The sequence below is a fragment of the Propithecus coquereli genome, unplaced genomic scaffold, assembly GCF_000956105.1.
Source record: "Propithecus coquereli isolate 6110/MARCELLA unplaced genomic scaffold, Pcoq_1.0 Scaffold12, whole genome shotgun sequence".
NCBI lineage: Eukaryota > Metazoa > Chordata > Mammalia > Primates > Indriidae > Propithecus > Propithecus coquereli.
In genome coordinates, this window is record NW_012136080.1 from 11839208 (window position 1) to 11855912 (window position 16705).

At 47.0% G+C, this 16705-nt stretch overlaps 1 protein-coding gene across 1 annotated transcript in view; it reads left to right on the forward strand.

The window, feature by feature from the left end:
- The window catches only part of EPHB1 (EPH receptor B1), a 414960-nt gene extending 398527 nt beyond the window's left edge, over nt 1-16433 (forward strand). Inside the window, exons 13-16 of the mRNA XM_012663531.1 lie at nt 4109-4258; nt 10359-10552; nt 11377-11532; nt 14974-16433. Of these exons, the coding sequence (XP_012518985.1) occupies nt 4109-4258; nt 10359-10552; nt 11377-11532; nt 14974-15082 (609 nt within the window). The 3' untranslated portion in view covers nt 15083-16433. The remainder of the gene's footprint in view (nt 1-4108; nt 4259-10358; nt 10553-11376; nt 11533-14973) is intronic.
- The last annotated feature ends 272 nt before the right edge of the window (nt 16434-16705 follow it).

A 16705-nucleotide genomic window follows, 5' to 3' on the forward strand; every position in this document is an offset into this window, starting at 1 on the left:
GGCTCTAGAACCAAAGCTCTGTGCTGTGCCTACCTAATCTCACTGAGGCAAGACAGTGAGCTGGCTGGGTGGCATCAGGAAGGTCCACTGCCCCTCTAGGGTAGGGCTGAGTCTCATCATTGCCATGTCCCCAGCAGGGTACTGAGTACACAATGGGTGCCACAGAGATGCTTGTTGCAGGCCAGCTGAGGCTGAGGGACTGAAGTCCTCATACTGAGATCTGCTGGCAGGTGTGAGTATGGGTCAGAGGTGACCTGAAGATGGCTGGGTTAGGATTTATCCACTGCCCTAGATCTTCTCTTAGTTCATCGGATTACACACACACACACACACACACACACACACACAAACACTCTCTCTCTCTCCCTCTCTTTCTCTCTCCCTCTCTCTCAAGTTTGTCTTAAGTCTGAGTTATCTGAAGCAGTGGTTTTCAAATGTTTGAAGACGTTCTTGGCAGCACAACCATTCCATGCAAAGCTCTGTGTGGAAGGTCCATCTGTGAAGTCTTATAAAGAACTCATAGCCCTGGTGATGGTGAGGAGCCTCTTCGTCTTCTCCTCTTCCCTCTCCCCCATACCCCAACCATGACCCCCGTGGCAGCTCTGAACAAATGCTGTCCCTGCAGAATGCAGACCTTGCCCTCAGCATCCCTGGGGGAGGCAAGTCATCTGGTGCATTGCAGAAACCCATGCCAGGGACAGTGTTCTCCTCAAGCCCAGTGTCAGCCCTTCTGTGCCCACATGGATGCAGGTTCCTTCCCAGTGAGCCCCATCCCTTCTTCACCACCCTGAGAATTGTTCCTGCGTGTTCCCCACCATCCAGCAGAACAAGCTGTGCCCCTCCCTCATGCCTGCGCTGGGGAGCCAGGGACACTTACAGCACTTCGCAGTCACATGGATGCGTTGGCCGTGGCCCTCCTTGTCCAGCAGTGGGACCTCCCTGGCCAGCAGAAACTCTGCCTGCCATGACAGCATCCCACTCCCTTTCCTTCTGTTCCCTTCCACAGGGCTGGTCACTATCCTCTAAATTAATAGATTTCCTTTCACATAATTGAAGACATGTTAAGTTATCATCCCATAATTACCTCTGAGCATCAGAAGGCAACACTGACAATGTGATGTTTGTAAAGATGGAAGGGAAGTTTAAAATTCCCCGGAAAGAAAACACCCATCTTTGTGTTTCCCTGACTTTGCGTTTCCTTTTGTTCTGCCTCGGAGATGAGGTCAGTGTCCCCCTGCTCTTCCGCTGAGTGGGGGACCCGTTTGTGACAAGCTGTCAGCTGCCTGTCTGGGACGGGATGGGGGGTGCTCTTCTTGGAGACCTGGCCACCTGCTGGGATGGAGGGGGTGGCAGTGACAGGCCAAGCTCCATGTTCAGTGAGGCCCAACAGCACAAGGTGGCAGGAGGGCTGGGGGCTCCTTGCCGTGGGCCTGGCACTGCCACTTTCCAGGCAAGAGGGAGCAGCTCCACAGCTGTCACTGACAGCCCCGGGGTCTGCTCCAGACTTGGCAGAGGACACTTCCAGACTCCCAAATCAAATGCCTCTTTGAAATTCAGAAGAACCACACCTTCATCTCCCTCCCTGCTCTCCGACACAAACACACACACAGGATCAGCAAGCCCTCACTCTCTTTTACACACAGACCCACGCTGCCACGTTTTCTCTGTCTCGTTCTCTCTCACACATATTGATAACTTCTCACTCACAGAATCTCATATTCTCTCTCTGTCTCTCTCTCTCACACACACACACACACACAGAATCATACTAATTAAACTCTTGCTCTCTCCCACCTCACTTAACTCATGTATTCTGAGGGAACAAAAACCTACCCCTCTCCTCTTGGGGAGCCCAGACGACTCAGAGTGTGGCAACAACCCCCTCCCCAATGTCGACACACAACATGGGTCTCTGAGATATCAGACACTGGCCTGCAGGTGTTCGATAGCTCCCGGTTCACTGGCTGGATTTTCCACCTCTCTTCCCAGCCATGGGTACCACGTAGATAAAACTAGTAAATTCCTTCATGTTCTGGAGGATGGTGAGAATAGAGCATCCTGTTGCAGCCAGCCCGAGCCTGCCCTCCAGGCATTTGTCACATTGCTGGCATTTGAGCTGAAGACATCTCCCACCACAAAAGCCTGCCATCATCCTCAGAGGAAATCAGGACTGTCTTCTTTGCAGAAAGCTGGATATGGGCCTCGGGAGGACCAGGCCAGGTTGGCTTTATTCCTCCCAGGCCCCGGATAGGAAACCAGATAAAAATGTACTTTGCAGTTCGCTCCTTTTTTTCCTCTCTCTCTCTGGCTCAGATTAACCATTTATACATTTTTAAGGTATTTTTGCTAAAGTCCACCATGTATCTTTGGTGATTTGAGCAGATTGTAAGAATGGTCAGTATTAAAATAGTCTCCTTTGGCGGAGGCATGAGGCAAATGTGGAGAGGAGTTGGGGGCAGCCGCCCTGCCCTGTGCCACCACTGCCACCAGCAGCCACAGGTTTCATGTCCTGTGGGGTAGAGAGAGTCCGGACGTGGAGAAAGCACTATGGGGGCAAAACCCTGGTATTTGGCATGAAGAATTGAAAATGAGGATCGTATTTGCTCTGGAGAATGGTGAGCACTGGAGGGCGGCCTCAGCGAGTGTTCCACTTTAATAACCGTAAGTGGCATCGATGCCGGACAGGAGAGACCGTGCCTGCCTCCTGCTCCGCGCTCGCCTCCCTTTGCTCCCCTTAGGAATTCTGTGCTTCAGCCATCGTGGACTGCTGCAGGTCCCTCCTCTCTCTTACCCCCAGCCTTTGCACATGCTATTTTCTGCCGGCACTCCCCTCCTCCCTTGCCTGGTTAACTTCTACTTGTTCTCTAGTGCCGAGCCTAGTGAAAATAATAGTTAACACCTGACCGTGCTGATGAGATACCAAGACATGGAGAGGTAGGGTTCTTGCCCCCATGACACAGGTAGAAAGGGGCAGTGCTGGTACCCACGCCCAGCCAAAGGCTCCAGGAGTTCTCAACCACCGCAGGAAACTGCCTCCCTGACTGCTCCTGGCCATCCTCCCCGACCCCTCGCTATGATAAGGAGTCTCCTCTGGTTCTCAGGGCACTCTGTACCCACCCTTGTCTTCGCCTTCCTCTCTCTTCAACTTTTTTTAACAACGCATTTTAAGTTTTTGTTTTCTTGTCTGCTCTGTCCCCCCCCATCCTGTGCAGCTTGAGGGCAGGGACACTAGGTGGCTCATCTCTGGGACACCAGCTCCTCAAATAGGACCTGGCACAAGACTGTGGTTATTGCTTATTTGTTGACAGGATGAATGAACGAATGGATGGCTATCAATCCCCTAGATAAATGGAACTGGTCAAGGTCTGGCAGACAAGCAGAGCCAAGCAGAGAGCCATGTTAGAAACTTCCAGTGTGGGGTTGGAGGGCAAGAAGGAGAACTTAAGGGTGGCCCCTTAGAAAAGTGATCTCCAGCTTCCAGTATCTTCACCTCCTCTGAAGGACAGGGGGGACAGCCAGCATGTAGAGAGGACACAGCACTAGGACCATTAAACCCCGCTGCAGCCGGGGCTGTCTGCGGGCTGCAGAGTTCCCCGCTAGGGGTGGATCACGATGGAAATGACCTTGTAGCGGGAGGCTCCTCCAGGAGGTACGCCCCATCACTCTTCTTTCTTTTTTGTGTCATTGTGTTTCCTCTGGACCCAAAGGTTGTAACTTTTGCATTGCCATGGAACAAAGACAACCATAACTTGTATCTCATGTGGCCAATCTCATGTAATTCTAGTGTGTTCTCTACAGTTGCACACTCTCCTCACACACTCTCCTCTCACCTCCCCACAACATTAGCACGTATGTGGTGAATCGGGGCACATGTCATGTGCCCAGTATGGTGTGAGACCAGCCTGGGCCATGCTCACCTTCTTGAGCTCCTCTAAGTGGGCACAGCAACATATGGTTCCCTGGGGCAGGGACTGGCATGGCTGTCCTAACACAAAAGACCTGGAAAGACATGGGAGTGGGCTGTGCACACCAAGTTTTTTTTTTTTTTTTTCGCCTGTCTTCACCAGAAACCTGATAGTTGGGCTGACCATGTTTCTCCTCCTTCCAGGGCGGAAAGATCCCCGTGAGATGGACAGCTCCAGAGGCCATTGCCTACCGCAAGTTCACTTCGGCCAGCGACGTTTGGAGCTATGGGATTGTCATGTGGGAAGTCATGTCATTTGGAGAGAGACCCTATTGGGATATGTCCAACCAAGATGTGAGTGTCCGCAGCACGTCGTTGCCACAAACCCCCTTCCAACGAGTCACATAAGAAGTAGCATACCAAGCCCTCCTGTTTTCAGCTCAGGGCCTCAAACCTGAACTTGGGGTGTTCAGGGTAGGGCACAGAGGGACACCCTTGGCATGGATATTTAAACTAATCAAAGAGGCCAACATGGAGATATGACAGTCCCAGTGACCACAAAGCCTGTGGAGGGGCCCAAGCCATGGACTCCAGCCCAAGAGACAACAGGCTCGTTCTGAATGGCCACGGATCATGAATAGGTCAGGCCCAAAATTAAGCAGGAAACTCTACCCTGCTTCCCAGAGCCTGGGATCTGTATTCTTCTTCCTCATGCATGACAGAAGGGAAGGAGCACTGGTCTGAGGGCCAGGAGCTAGGTTCCCAGGCTGCTCTGCCTCTGACAGCCATGCTCCATCAACGCAGTTGCAGTTTCTGTGTGAGACTCGCAGTCCTCAGCTGTAAGGAGGGGAATTACAAAGAGCCCTTCTTCCCTGAGAATTCACTCCTCTGTCAGCCTGTGTCACCTTTTAGTAAAGGAGGAGCTGAGAAGGCTTCCCAAAGCTGGTCAGTTACAGATGGGCCATAGGAGTGGGGCCCTGTCTGTGGGGGGTCAGCCCCCTCCAGGCTGACCTCATGGAACACCAGTGGGAAAGGAAAGAGAAGGGTTACCTGAGATGCTTTAAGTAGAGGCCTTTTGGCAGTGTTCCAAATGGGCATCTCTGCTCCATAATTACTAAAGGTTGGGGAAGCCTTTTTAGGATGAGTAATTTGATAAGGCTCCAGTGGAAAACCCTGCCTGGATGTTAACACTGCCTTTGACCCTGGGCCATTCCCCAGGGACCACTCCTCTTTCTGTGTTTTGAATACATACCCTCCCCTTGGAGCTGAGAGGATTTCAGCTTGCAAAGCCTACATACATGTGTTCTCCACTTGTTCTTCCCATCACTTTGGGGGGCAGTTCTCATTTTTCCCAACTCACAGGCTAGAAGAGGAGGGGCTGTCCCCAGTCCAGATTGTCGTCCACTGCACAAACAGCCACACTGTAAGCAACTCCATGCTTGGGTGGACCCTGAGGCACTCATAAGCTTGTGAAATCCATAAGCCCCCTATCCAGCCAGAGGTTTATCACCGTGGCAGTTGCTCAGAAGATTGAGAACGGTGGCAATTTCCCAGTGAGATTGTGCAAGAGAAGCTGGGGTACTTCTGTGACAGTATTCCCTGCTGCCATGGCCAGAGTGGCTCCAGCCTGGAGTGGGTGAAATGGCTGCATCTTTAACCAGGTCCCAGTGACAACCATCGATAGTCTCTATTATCTGGGCAGCCACACCTTGCCTCTGCTCCTGTGGCCTGTCAAAGCAGTAGGTGTTGGAGTTGGCACAGAGGTTACTTTCGTGAAATCAGCAGCACCCTGGTTCCGTACATACTGTCTGCTAGATGAGTAAGAAATGATAGCCAGAAAAAGCAGACCCATCTTTTCTCGCCGAAGACCTTAATCTGATTAAGAACAATTCGGCTCACAGAGAATGGATTACAAAACTGGCAGGCAAGCTTTAACATTGACGGTATTTTCTGTCAGTGCATTTACCTATGCTGAAAACAAATATTGTAGAATTTCTGATATTAGACTTCCAGAATCCCCAAATTATTCATCCAACACACAGTCATGGTATGCTAATTGTGACTCAGCATTGTGCTTCCTAGTTCTGCTCTTGAGGGGTTTATAGTCCGGTGGCGTATTTACATGGGGCTTTGGGAACATTTGAGTGAGGAAGGGGAAGGAAGCTTCCCAGATAGTTGACATTTGAGATGGTCTCAGAGGGAATAAGAACATCTGTAAAGTAGCAGTTTGTTCTGATTTTACTGTATTTCTCCAAAATAAAGCCCCTAGTGCAATTCTGCTCCCTATGGGAGGCAGGAGGTGACTTCATGCCCATTCAGAAAGCTTCTTACAACCTGGCCTGGAAAAGAGCCAGGAGGGGCTCCCAGCTGCTGGGCTGCAGCTTCACTCATCAGAAACCACCGAGATGGTGGCGGTAAAGGATGTTACAGATGACAATTGAAAGGCTTTAAGGAAGAGAATTGCAGAGGCAAGTCGGAGTGCTGGTAATTAGGCTTCCAGAGCCCAGGAAAGTCTTTGAACATGAATAGAGAGTTTGTCAGCCAGAGAGAGCAACTTGGAAGTTCTGCTGCTTGGATGTGATTGACAGAGATAATGAGAGTGGCAGTGTCTGTGGAGAGGAGCTGCAGTTTTATTGAAACATCAGAGCTCAACTTAACCCGCTCTGCCCTGCTTCCTCCACTGCTCTGAGCTCCTTCACTTCACTCTCCTCAGTGGAAGGTCGAGGGGGCACCACCCACAGCCCAACTTACTAATGGGAAATCCGTGTCTGGGGCCAGCCAGGAGCCCCCACTGAGGATGCGAGGGCGAGGGGAGAGGGTCTGCTCATTTCCCAGAGCAGCCCCAGTCACTTCTTCTGTTGCCCAAGAGCACCTGGGGTTAGACCACCTGTGTCTGATCCCCACCCAACCCCCACACCTACCATCTCTGGATACAGATGAACAAAGGCCACCCCTCACCCCACCTTGTCCCTGACACTTTAGTTAGGCCCCAGGATGTTCACTTATACTGGCCTTCAGGATGGCCAAAAGAGCTGCTGCAGACCATTCAAAGTGAGACAGCAGTGAGCTCAGGGAAAGAGTAGCCTAGACTGGTTCTCTCATCTACACACCTTCACTCTTACTTCTCTATGGAAATGTCATCTTATCTCCTTCTAATCTCTAATCTTCTCAACGTTCATTTAACTCATCCTGCTATGGACCAAGGAAAGAGGCCCAGAATTTACTCCAGTTTTCAACTCTGCTCAGTAGGACATGCTATGCCCCCAACCTTAGGCCATACCTTTCCTTACAATTCAAACCTGGTCACTGGTGTTTAGAGCTATCAGATGGCCATATTGAAGGTGTTTCTCCACGCCTTCCCCCTGTTCTCCATACCTACTAGTGAGGCAGGTATGACAGAGAATGATCTCAAAGTCCCATGAGAGAACCAAAAAAAATTTTTTGTATATAATGATGTTTTAATTTGACTATAAGTTATGTGTACTCAGGAAATTTAGAAAACACCCAGATCCTTAAGAAGAGAATACAAGTCTCCAAAGGCAGAGCACTTCAATCAGAGATTTATGTAGGTAAATGCTACCCATCTACCAATTAATGACCTCAGTATTTTTTTCTTTGGTGTGGAAGGTAATAGCTGTTTTTTTTTCCCTATGTGCAAGAAGCATCAATGCTCCCAGAGTATCAGCTTGAGTAATAGCAACAAAATTATCTAGAGGAAGCAATAAATGGAGTAAAGTTCCATTTTGTAAACATACATGTGGGAGGGGGTTCCCATAGCTACACTCTATCCTGAAAGGTGAGAAATGGGGTTGTGGCATTTACTAAGTCTCTTTCCTGTTCTAGAGCAGGTAGAAGAGTTGTTGCCTTGTGCACAGGCAAAATTAGTATTTTGGGGCTCTAGCATCAAACAATTTGGGCAGAGGTGACATCAGTCTGGGGGTATATTAATAACACTAGTTGCCTTGCAGTAGAAGACTTCGGGGTCCCCTACCCCATGAGAAGTTGAATTTGGACACTAGCCCTTCTTGCTGGCCCCACCTAGCTTGCCCTTAGGCAACCCAGAAAGGACCATTCCATGGGACCATTCAATGGGGTAATCCCATTTGTCCCCACAATGAGTGGAGACTCTGTGACTGGGACCCTCAGTCTGGTTGCCTAGAAGGAGCTTGAAAAGGGCACAGGTTTACGTGCCAGGCTGATGGGAATGATGCCTGGCTGCTCACTCTCATGGATTACTTAGTTCCGCTCCGTGTCCGTTTCATGCCATGAAGACCACAAACAGCTCCAGGTGCTGTTCTTCAGGCTGAGATGATCAGGGCAGTCCCATGGAAGCCTAGTATATGTCGCTTTTGAGGTATTCGAAATTTAAAATCAAGCACTCCTGTGACTTATTCCCAGCCTATGGTCTGCTAGCTGTGTGCCCTTGGGCAAGTTCATTCACAGCTTTTGCCTCCCTTTTCTCATGGGGAAAATGGGGTTAAAATGCCCTCCTCAGAGAGGAGCAGAGAATTTGATTGACAACAGTTTGGAGGAAAACTTGTCAGTGCTACACACTGCTAAAAAGTGAATGTTCGCCATCACTGGATTTTTTAATACAGTGATAATATTGTGATGGTTTGTATGCTTGTTTTTCATCATACTGAAGGGAAGAGACAATGCACCTTGATTGTCTCTAATGACTTCAGGTTATTACATTATCTCACTCTCCATCTCACGTCCCACATACTGTACATAGTAATTTTAAGAATGTAAACTAATTCAAAATGTTCACTTTTTGACCAATTTATGAATAAAAAAAATTAATCAGTCGAAATGAATCTGAGTTTTTAAAGCAGAAGCAAAAACACCAGAAAATCCCTAATCTCCAAATTATTTCCTTTGTTGTTTAAGATGCTTTAACTATTTATTTTAATATAAAATCAATGCATGATTATTATAGGAAATAAAAAACACGAACAGGCTGGGTGCGGTGGCTCACGCCTGTAATCCTAGCTCTCTGGGAGGCCGAGGCGGGCGGATTGTTTGAGCTCAGGAGTTCAAAACCAGCCTGAGCAAGAGCGGGACCCCGTCTCTACTGAAAATAGAAAGAAATTAATTGGACAACTAAAAAAAAAATATAGAAAAAATTAGCTGGGCATGGTGGCGCATACCTGTAATCCCAGCTACTCGGGAGGCTGAGGCAGGAGGATCGCTTGAGCCCAGGAGTTTGAGTTTGCTGTGAGCTAGGCTGACGCCACGGCACTCTAGCCCGGGCAACACAGTGAGATTCTGTCTCAAAAAAAAAAAAAAGAAAACACGAACAAGCAAAAAGAAAAGCATAAAGAACATTCATGTTTCTACCTCCCCAGAGGCAACCACCATTAACTCCATGCTGTATATCCTTCCAAGGTCTTTTCTATACGTGTGTATAATTGTTGGATTTTATTTTGTTTTTTACAAAAGCAATATTATACCACACCAGCAGTTATGCAGCCTGTTCTTTTGCCTAATATTATAATGTATATCCATTTCAACAGATACGTTTTTGCGTATCACTTTAAGGTCTGCAGTTGTATTTTAGGCCTTCCATTGTATTATGGGTGCACCATAGTAAATTCATATGTTTAGCACTTGAGTCATTTATAATTATTTTTCCCAATGCAAGAAGGTCAGAGCAAATGTAATTGATTAAAATGAATTAGAAATTAAGAAGTACAGGATGAAAACACAAAAATCTGAAAAACAAAGTTCTTAAAGCTCCTAAAATCCTTATGAAATTATTCCTTAGAATTTTAAAAAATTACCAAAACTTGATTGGAGAGATTCATTTTGGACCACCTTGTTATTTTTGACTGTTGTCTTCGTACGGAGCCAGTTCATTTAACCAGATGATCTTCAATCCCATTCATGTTGCTGCCTCATGAGGATTAAAGCAAATAATGCCTAGAAGACACCTAGAGGGTCTCTGGCATGGAGTGGGTGCTCTGTCAGTGCTGACCCCTGTCCTTCTTTCACTTCCCTTAGGAATGAAAGAATGAGGCCACCACAAGCTTGGGGATGTCTTTTATAAATAGTGGATTCACTGGGTTTCCTGCGTGTCACTGTTTTGTCACCCCTGGTGCCACCAGCTTCCAGTAAGGCAGAATTGGGCCCTTTGCCTTCTAAAGAGAGGAGATACTCAAGCGGTTCACCAGCTCGTTCTTCAACAAACGTGTACAGAGACCTAGTGTGTGTTGGGCCCTAGGGGCACACAGGAGCAATAAGATGTGGTCCCTGCTTTCTAGGAGCCCCCAGTCTAGTGGGATGAGCCAAGTACACAGAAAATCCGTTATGCTGGGAGGTGTATGAGCACAGAACAAGGGCACCTGAGCCAGCCTAAGCCAGGGAGCCTCCATCCTTGGTGACTAATTTGCAAATAACTGGCTGGTGGCTCATCCATCACCCAGTTGCAACTTTTCCTTGTGTGTCACTGCAGGTCATCAATGCTATTGAGCAGGACTACCGGCTGCCTCCACCCATGGACTGTCCAGCTGCTCTACACCAGCTCATGCTGGACTGTTGGCAGAAGGACCGAAATAGCCGGCCCCGCTTTGCGGAGATTGTCAACACCCTGGACAAGATGATCCGGAACCCGGCAAGTCTCAAGACTGTGGCAACCATCACCGCCGTGTGAGTCTGGTGAAACAGGGTGATCCCTAGATGTGGGTGGTCTCATGGTCAGGGGCATAGCTGGCAGCCTATGACCATGGGCACGTCTGCATCTTTAAAAAGAGCATCTGGCTATAGTGTGAACTTTATGTTGAGGGAACAAGCATGCATGAAGAAAAACAGGTTAGGAGAATATTGCAACAATCATGATAGAGAAGACAGTGTCTTAAATAAAGGTAATGGTTGTCGAAAAAAGTAGATGAGTCTGAGAGATGTAGGAGGCAAAATGTTTATGACTTGGTGAAGGATTGGATATGGGTATTGAGGATGAGGGAAATCTCAAGTTGCACCCTGATTTCTGGTTGAGTACCTGGGAGTCTGCTTGCAGAATGTGCCAGAGAAGGTCAGTGCCACCACTGCTCCATTTTTTTCAAGTAGCTGAGGATGAAACCAGGAAAACGAAATGTTCCCAGTAGATTGGGGAAGGTTGTGGTAAACTGTCCATATTTTCTAAAGCACTGTATCTTTGGATGGTGAGGCTCTCAGATTTTAGTTTACAAAGGAGTTGGGAGCCTCACCTTCCCTGTAGACCGAATCCTGTGTCAGTCTGCCTGTCTAGGTTATCTGACCTGTGACAGTGTCCAGAGGTGGGGACTGGCCTTCTGGCTTTAGAAGTCACACCAATTTAGGTTTGTGTAAAGAAGGAAAGATTAGCCTGGGGCTCCACTGTGATCCTCACACTGTGAGGGATGCTGCCATCAGTAAAGTCTCCATGAAGCCAAAGAGGGGCTCTGTCCATGTGTCTCTGCAGCTGTGAGGTCACCTGCTCCCCTCTGTCTCTCTAGGCCTTCCCAGCCTCTGCTCGACCGCTCCATCCCCGACTTCACGGCCTTTACCACCGTGGACGACTGGCTCAGTGCCATCAAAATGGTTCAGTACAGGGACAGCTTCCTCACCGCCGGCTTCACCTCCCTCCAGCTCGTCACCCAGATGACATCAGAGTAAGTGATGCGAATCCCCTTCCTCCAGCCTGCAGGTAGGGGTCAGGGCTCCTTTTCTGCCACTGCAGATGCTGTGAGTCCTATTTCTGGCCTCATCTTCAGAGCCCCTCCTCTGTATAGAACCAAGCCTAGTCGGGGGAGGGTGCCTTGGAAAGACAAAGGGGGATGTGAGGGTGGGGTGGGGAGGCAGAGATCTATTCTGGGCCCCACATGAGAGTTCTTCAAAGTCATAGACATATGTCATTTGCCTAATCACCGAGAGCCTCTCCCTCATTTAAGTTTTTAAACTCAACCCATCAAAGAGAGCATCCAGATGGAAAGAACACAGCCAGCCAGCACTTTAAATAACATAGCAGGAAAAGCATTGCACTGATTCAGCAACAATCTCCGATGTGTGGGGAGCTTGTCCTCATACTTAGATAGCACTTGTCAATAAGCATACGTTTCCATCCCCCTCAAATTATTTACCAGTCTGCTGCTCCCACAGGAGTTTGGAGGAATACACAAAATACAATTATTCAAATAAGATGAGAGCCAGAAGGAGTCTTAAATATCCATGCAGTCCATCATTTCGCCAAGAATGTTCTGAGTAGCACCAGTTGTGGGAAATGTTAATAGGTTCTCCTTGGAAAAAAGGTCCCATGGTCAAATAAATTTGGGAAATGCTGTACATTTTATCACCCTCTTGGAGATTCACTGCTCGTATTAGCATTATAAAGGCCATGACAAATCCTGAAATAGAGAAACGTACTTAAAATTATTAAATACCGTGGAACCATATTTTTGAGGGGCAGGATTTTGTGGAACTGTAGTTTGGGAAATATTTATCTAGTTCCACCCCTTCCATTCAGCAGATTCTAAAATTATGTGAAATTGGTGCTCATCAGAGGCAAAGCCAGGGAACCAGCCTGCGTTTCTTGCTGCCAGTTCAATATCCTTCTGCCCGTCCACGCGGGGCCTCAGGGGTTCCCATACTTTGCTGCACAGTGGAATCACCAGGGGATCTTTAAGAATGCTGATGCCTGGTTCCCACTCCCACACCTTCTGAGTAGTTGTGGTGAGACCTGGGCATCAGGATTTTTAAAAGCTGCCCAGATAATTCTAATGTGCCACAAAGTTTAGGAATCACTGGATTAAAGTTGGCAAGGGTCAAATTTTGCCTTCTGCACTCACAGAAACTCAGATAATCCTACCTAGAAATTAACTCTACCCTCTGCCAACACACACAGACACACATACACCCACACACCCTGGAGGGTACCACATGGGCTGCCTAGGCTACAATGTGTACTGGCCTATAACACACATTTCCCATGGTAGAGGATCCCTCAGTCCATCAGGCAGTTGACAAACACTTATTGATCACCTATTATATATCAGGCACAGTTCTAGGTGCTGGGATTCCCTCCTGGGGCAGGCCAGTTGCTGAGTTCCAGGAAAGAGGGGCGGTATCCACTCCTAGCAGTTGAGCCTCAAAGGGACAGCTTCCTGATACACTGACTACTTTGCAGTCAATCTTCCTGGAGTCCAGCTGCACGTCCCAGAGGTGTATTCTTTTCAGAAATGACAGAGCCTCCACTTTTTCCAGGGAGATGGTTTGAATGTGCATCTAGCCTTAAATCCACTGAAAATCAGAATACATTTTTTAAACCCAGGTTCATTTCCTAGTGATGCCTAAAAAAGATAGCCATTAGGAATGATTTTCAAACAGATAGCCTAAATTAAATAAATAAATAAATAGAAAGATGCACTCACCAGTGGAAAACCAGCTTCCCCATCTTCCACAGCTAAAATGGATGACCCGAGATAACTGGAGAGACTGGGTTCAGGGATAGAAGTGGTGTTCGTGAAGACAGGCTATTCCTGTTTTCCCACTGTAATCTGCTTGCATATGGGGGCCATTGTCACATGATCCCCCCCATCTGAAGAAATTCCCTTGGTCTGGGAATAGTCACGGGAGAAAGATAAAGGGGAGACTAAAAGGAAAGTCAAACTGAAAATTAAGGGATTTACTTCAAAGTGAAACATGCCTACACACCATTGGAAAAATTCAGTTTGTTTCTTGAGAGAGAGAAGATGGAAAAAGAAAACAAGCAACTTAATAAAATAGATTGTGGGACAATTTATAAATACAAGATTCAAACATGGGTCCCATAAGTATTTGCTAAAAAGCCTTGGGCACTTTGACAATCTCACCCAGCTGCAACCCCTGGGAGACTGACTACCAGCCTTAAGGGGGTAAAGCAGGAGAGCCAAGGAACTATGGACAGAGAGCCAGCCCAGGGCCCACCAGGGACTGGTGTGCAGGGTACAAAGTGATCAGCTGTGCTAGGGGGTCTTTGGGAGAAATGTAGGCAGGACTTTAGAAGAGTTCTTCAAAGCAGCCCTGCAGGGGTGCTAAGAGCCAGACGGTCTTGTATTTGACCCCAGCTCCACACTGCTTACTGTCATGTGATCTTGAGCATGTTACTTAACTTCTCTGAGCCATACTTGCCTTGCTATAAATGTGCAGATAATAATAGTGCTCATCTCATTGGTTTGTGGTGGGAGATAAATGGAATAGCACATGCAAAGTGCTTGGCTCATCACCTACCAAGGATGCACACAAGAAATGGTTGCTATTAAATTATTATCGTCATTGACTCTGCAGTGGTTTGTCAATTTTTATGAAATTCTTTCATGTAGGTTTAAGTGAGATAGTATATGGCACATGGGATGCACTCAAGCGTTGTTATATATCGCTGTTACTAGCTAAGAGAAGATGCATGGGTCTCCTAAGGTCAGATATGAGCCATTAACTTGTTCATATTAATGCTCACAACTCAAAGATCAATCCAATTCAAACTCCTATCCAGACATATTCCTTAGATTCCTGCTTGGACAGATATATTAAAGTTATTTTGAGATCACCCTTCTTAAAAATGCATGACATTAAAATTCAAACAGAGGCAGAAAATGGAAACTCAGGGGAAAACATCAGACGACCAGGCAAGCCCCACATCTTTTCAATCTCAGTGAATGATCACTAATTTAGGCAGAAAACTCCACAGAATAACTGAAGCCCCATGGAGTATGCACTTGGAAATTTTCCCTGCAGAGGAAAATTCCAGTCCACTGGAGGGTCATGCACACAATGAAGGGGCTGCTCCAGAGCCTGTAAGCGAGGAACACATCCCCAGAACAAGGCACAGCACTGCCAGGACTGTCTAAGCTGGAGGAACATCAGAGAAGAGAGCCATTGTATGGAGAAAGTGAGATTGAGCAAGAAAATATCTAATTGGGAGTTTGCCAGAAACTCGGGTAAACTTAGGCTAGTTGAACTTTAAGCACTTTCATTTGTCTACCCAACTGTTATCAGGAGCATGGCTTTGGTGGTGAGTTTTGATCTGTGGAAAGTTGCCCTAACACTAAAGGACTTCTTTTGTGTCTCTTCCTTCCTAGAGACCTCCTGAGAATAGGGATCACTTTGGCAGGGCATCAGAAGAAGATCCTGAACAGTATTCATTCTATGAGAGTCCAGATGAGTCAGTCACCAACGGCAATGGCATAAGAACTCTCATTTTCTTGGGGGACAAGAAGAAGAAAAAGGACCAGGGTCAAGGTGGAACCAGAGGTTGACCACTGTGGAATGTGCTGGAGAGATTGGCTTCTTGGCTGAGGAATGCATTTTCATCAGTGAAGAATCAACCGGACCTGTTGCTAATAGGCAACCTCCATTTCTCAGTGGCAGAAGCATGTCTAAGATGTCGTGGAAGACCAAATATATCATAACAAAAATATAAAAAGGTGATGTTCAACAGAAGTGAAGACAAGACAATATGCATCAGGGGAGCAAGAGTAAACTCAGCTCCCACCCTCAATGGGCTGGAGTCATCCATCCACAGGAAGAAAGGGAAGGAGGTGGCAGGAAGAAACAGAAGTAGTGTTCCATTTTCTTCCTCACCAATGACATTCTTTTCTTTTCTCTTTTTGTACTCCTTCCCGAGAGCCCCTCCCTTCTCCTACATCCGTTTCCCTTTGCTCATGACTCCTGTAGGGAAGTTTCTTCAAACAAAACCCAGCTCCTGAGTCTCCAGATGTTGTTCTGTCAGTTGCCAAAGGACTTTGCTGACCACTGCATGGGGATCCAACCAATTCAATTAATGTCTTCATATTGAAGAAGAGATGTACCTTCAATTGAAAAAACCTTGTTTTTCTTTTGTTTGCATTTTCTGCAAAAAGGAAAAAGAAACCACAAATTGGGGAAAAAAAAAAAAGAAAAACCTGTTTCCGTGTGCAAGAGCACGCATATGTATGTCTGTGTTATAAAATGACTGTGCTTGTTCGTAACAGATGCAAACAAGAAAGAACTGGGAAGTCTTTGTCCCTAGGAAATTCAAAGGGGAAGGAATGTGGTGTTGGTTTGGCTTTCTGGTTGGCCCAGTTGGCCTGTTGGCTCAATGGGAAGAGAGGAAAGGGAGAAAAATAAAATGAAAGGGGAAAGAAAAACTCTCAAGAGTTTGCAAATTCAGACAGGAAACAGGTGAGTCGTTTGAATTGGGTGCAGTGTGGGCCATTCTGGAATGATACTGACTGATCAGTTATTCTTGATAACATCTGAAGAAAAGGAGAAGGAAAATGTTTCTGGAGAATGTTCTTCCACATCCCTGGAATCTGCAATTCAAGAGGTGGCAAGGGAGAATTCTTGCCTTACCTGCGGACTGGCTTAAGTCATGTGGCATCCAAGGAATGTTTCAAATGTGTCTGTGTTTCTCTTTACATTCCTTATTGTACCTCATTGTTCAATTCACTTTTGTAAATTCCACCTAACATTTAAATATTTTTAATTTCTCCTTTTACCTTAATCTCCTTGCTAATTTTATCTGTCTAATTAAAATGAGCAGAAGCATGTCTGGGTTTACATAGAATGGCATCAGAGTGTGTGTCCCTGGACTCCAGCGGGTTGTCCCCAAGTTTTGGGAGAATCCTTAACAACCGTCCTTTCTTTCCCCTAATGGGGGAGGGAGGGAACACATCCCTGACCCCATGACTCCCAAGAAGCAAAATATGTTAGACTCACTGGCACGAATGCGACCCAAAGGAAAAACTGAATAAATATGAGGCTCCGAAGAGTCAAATATGAGGCATAAGAAGTCACTGGCAAATAAACATAAACAACCACCCAGAATACATG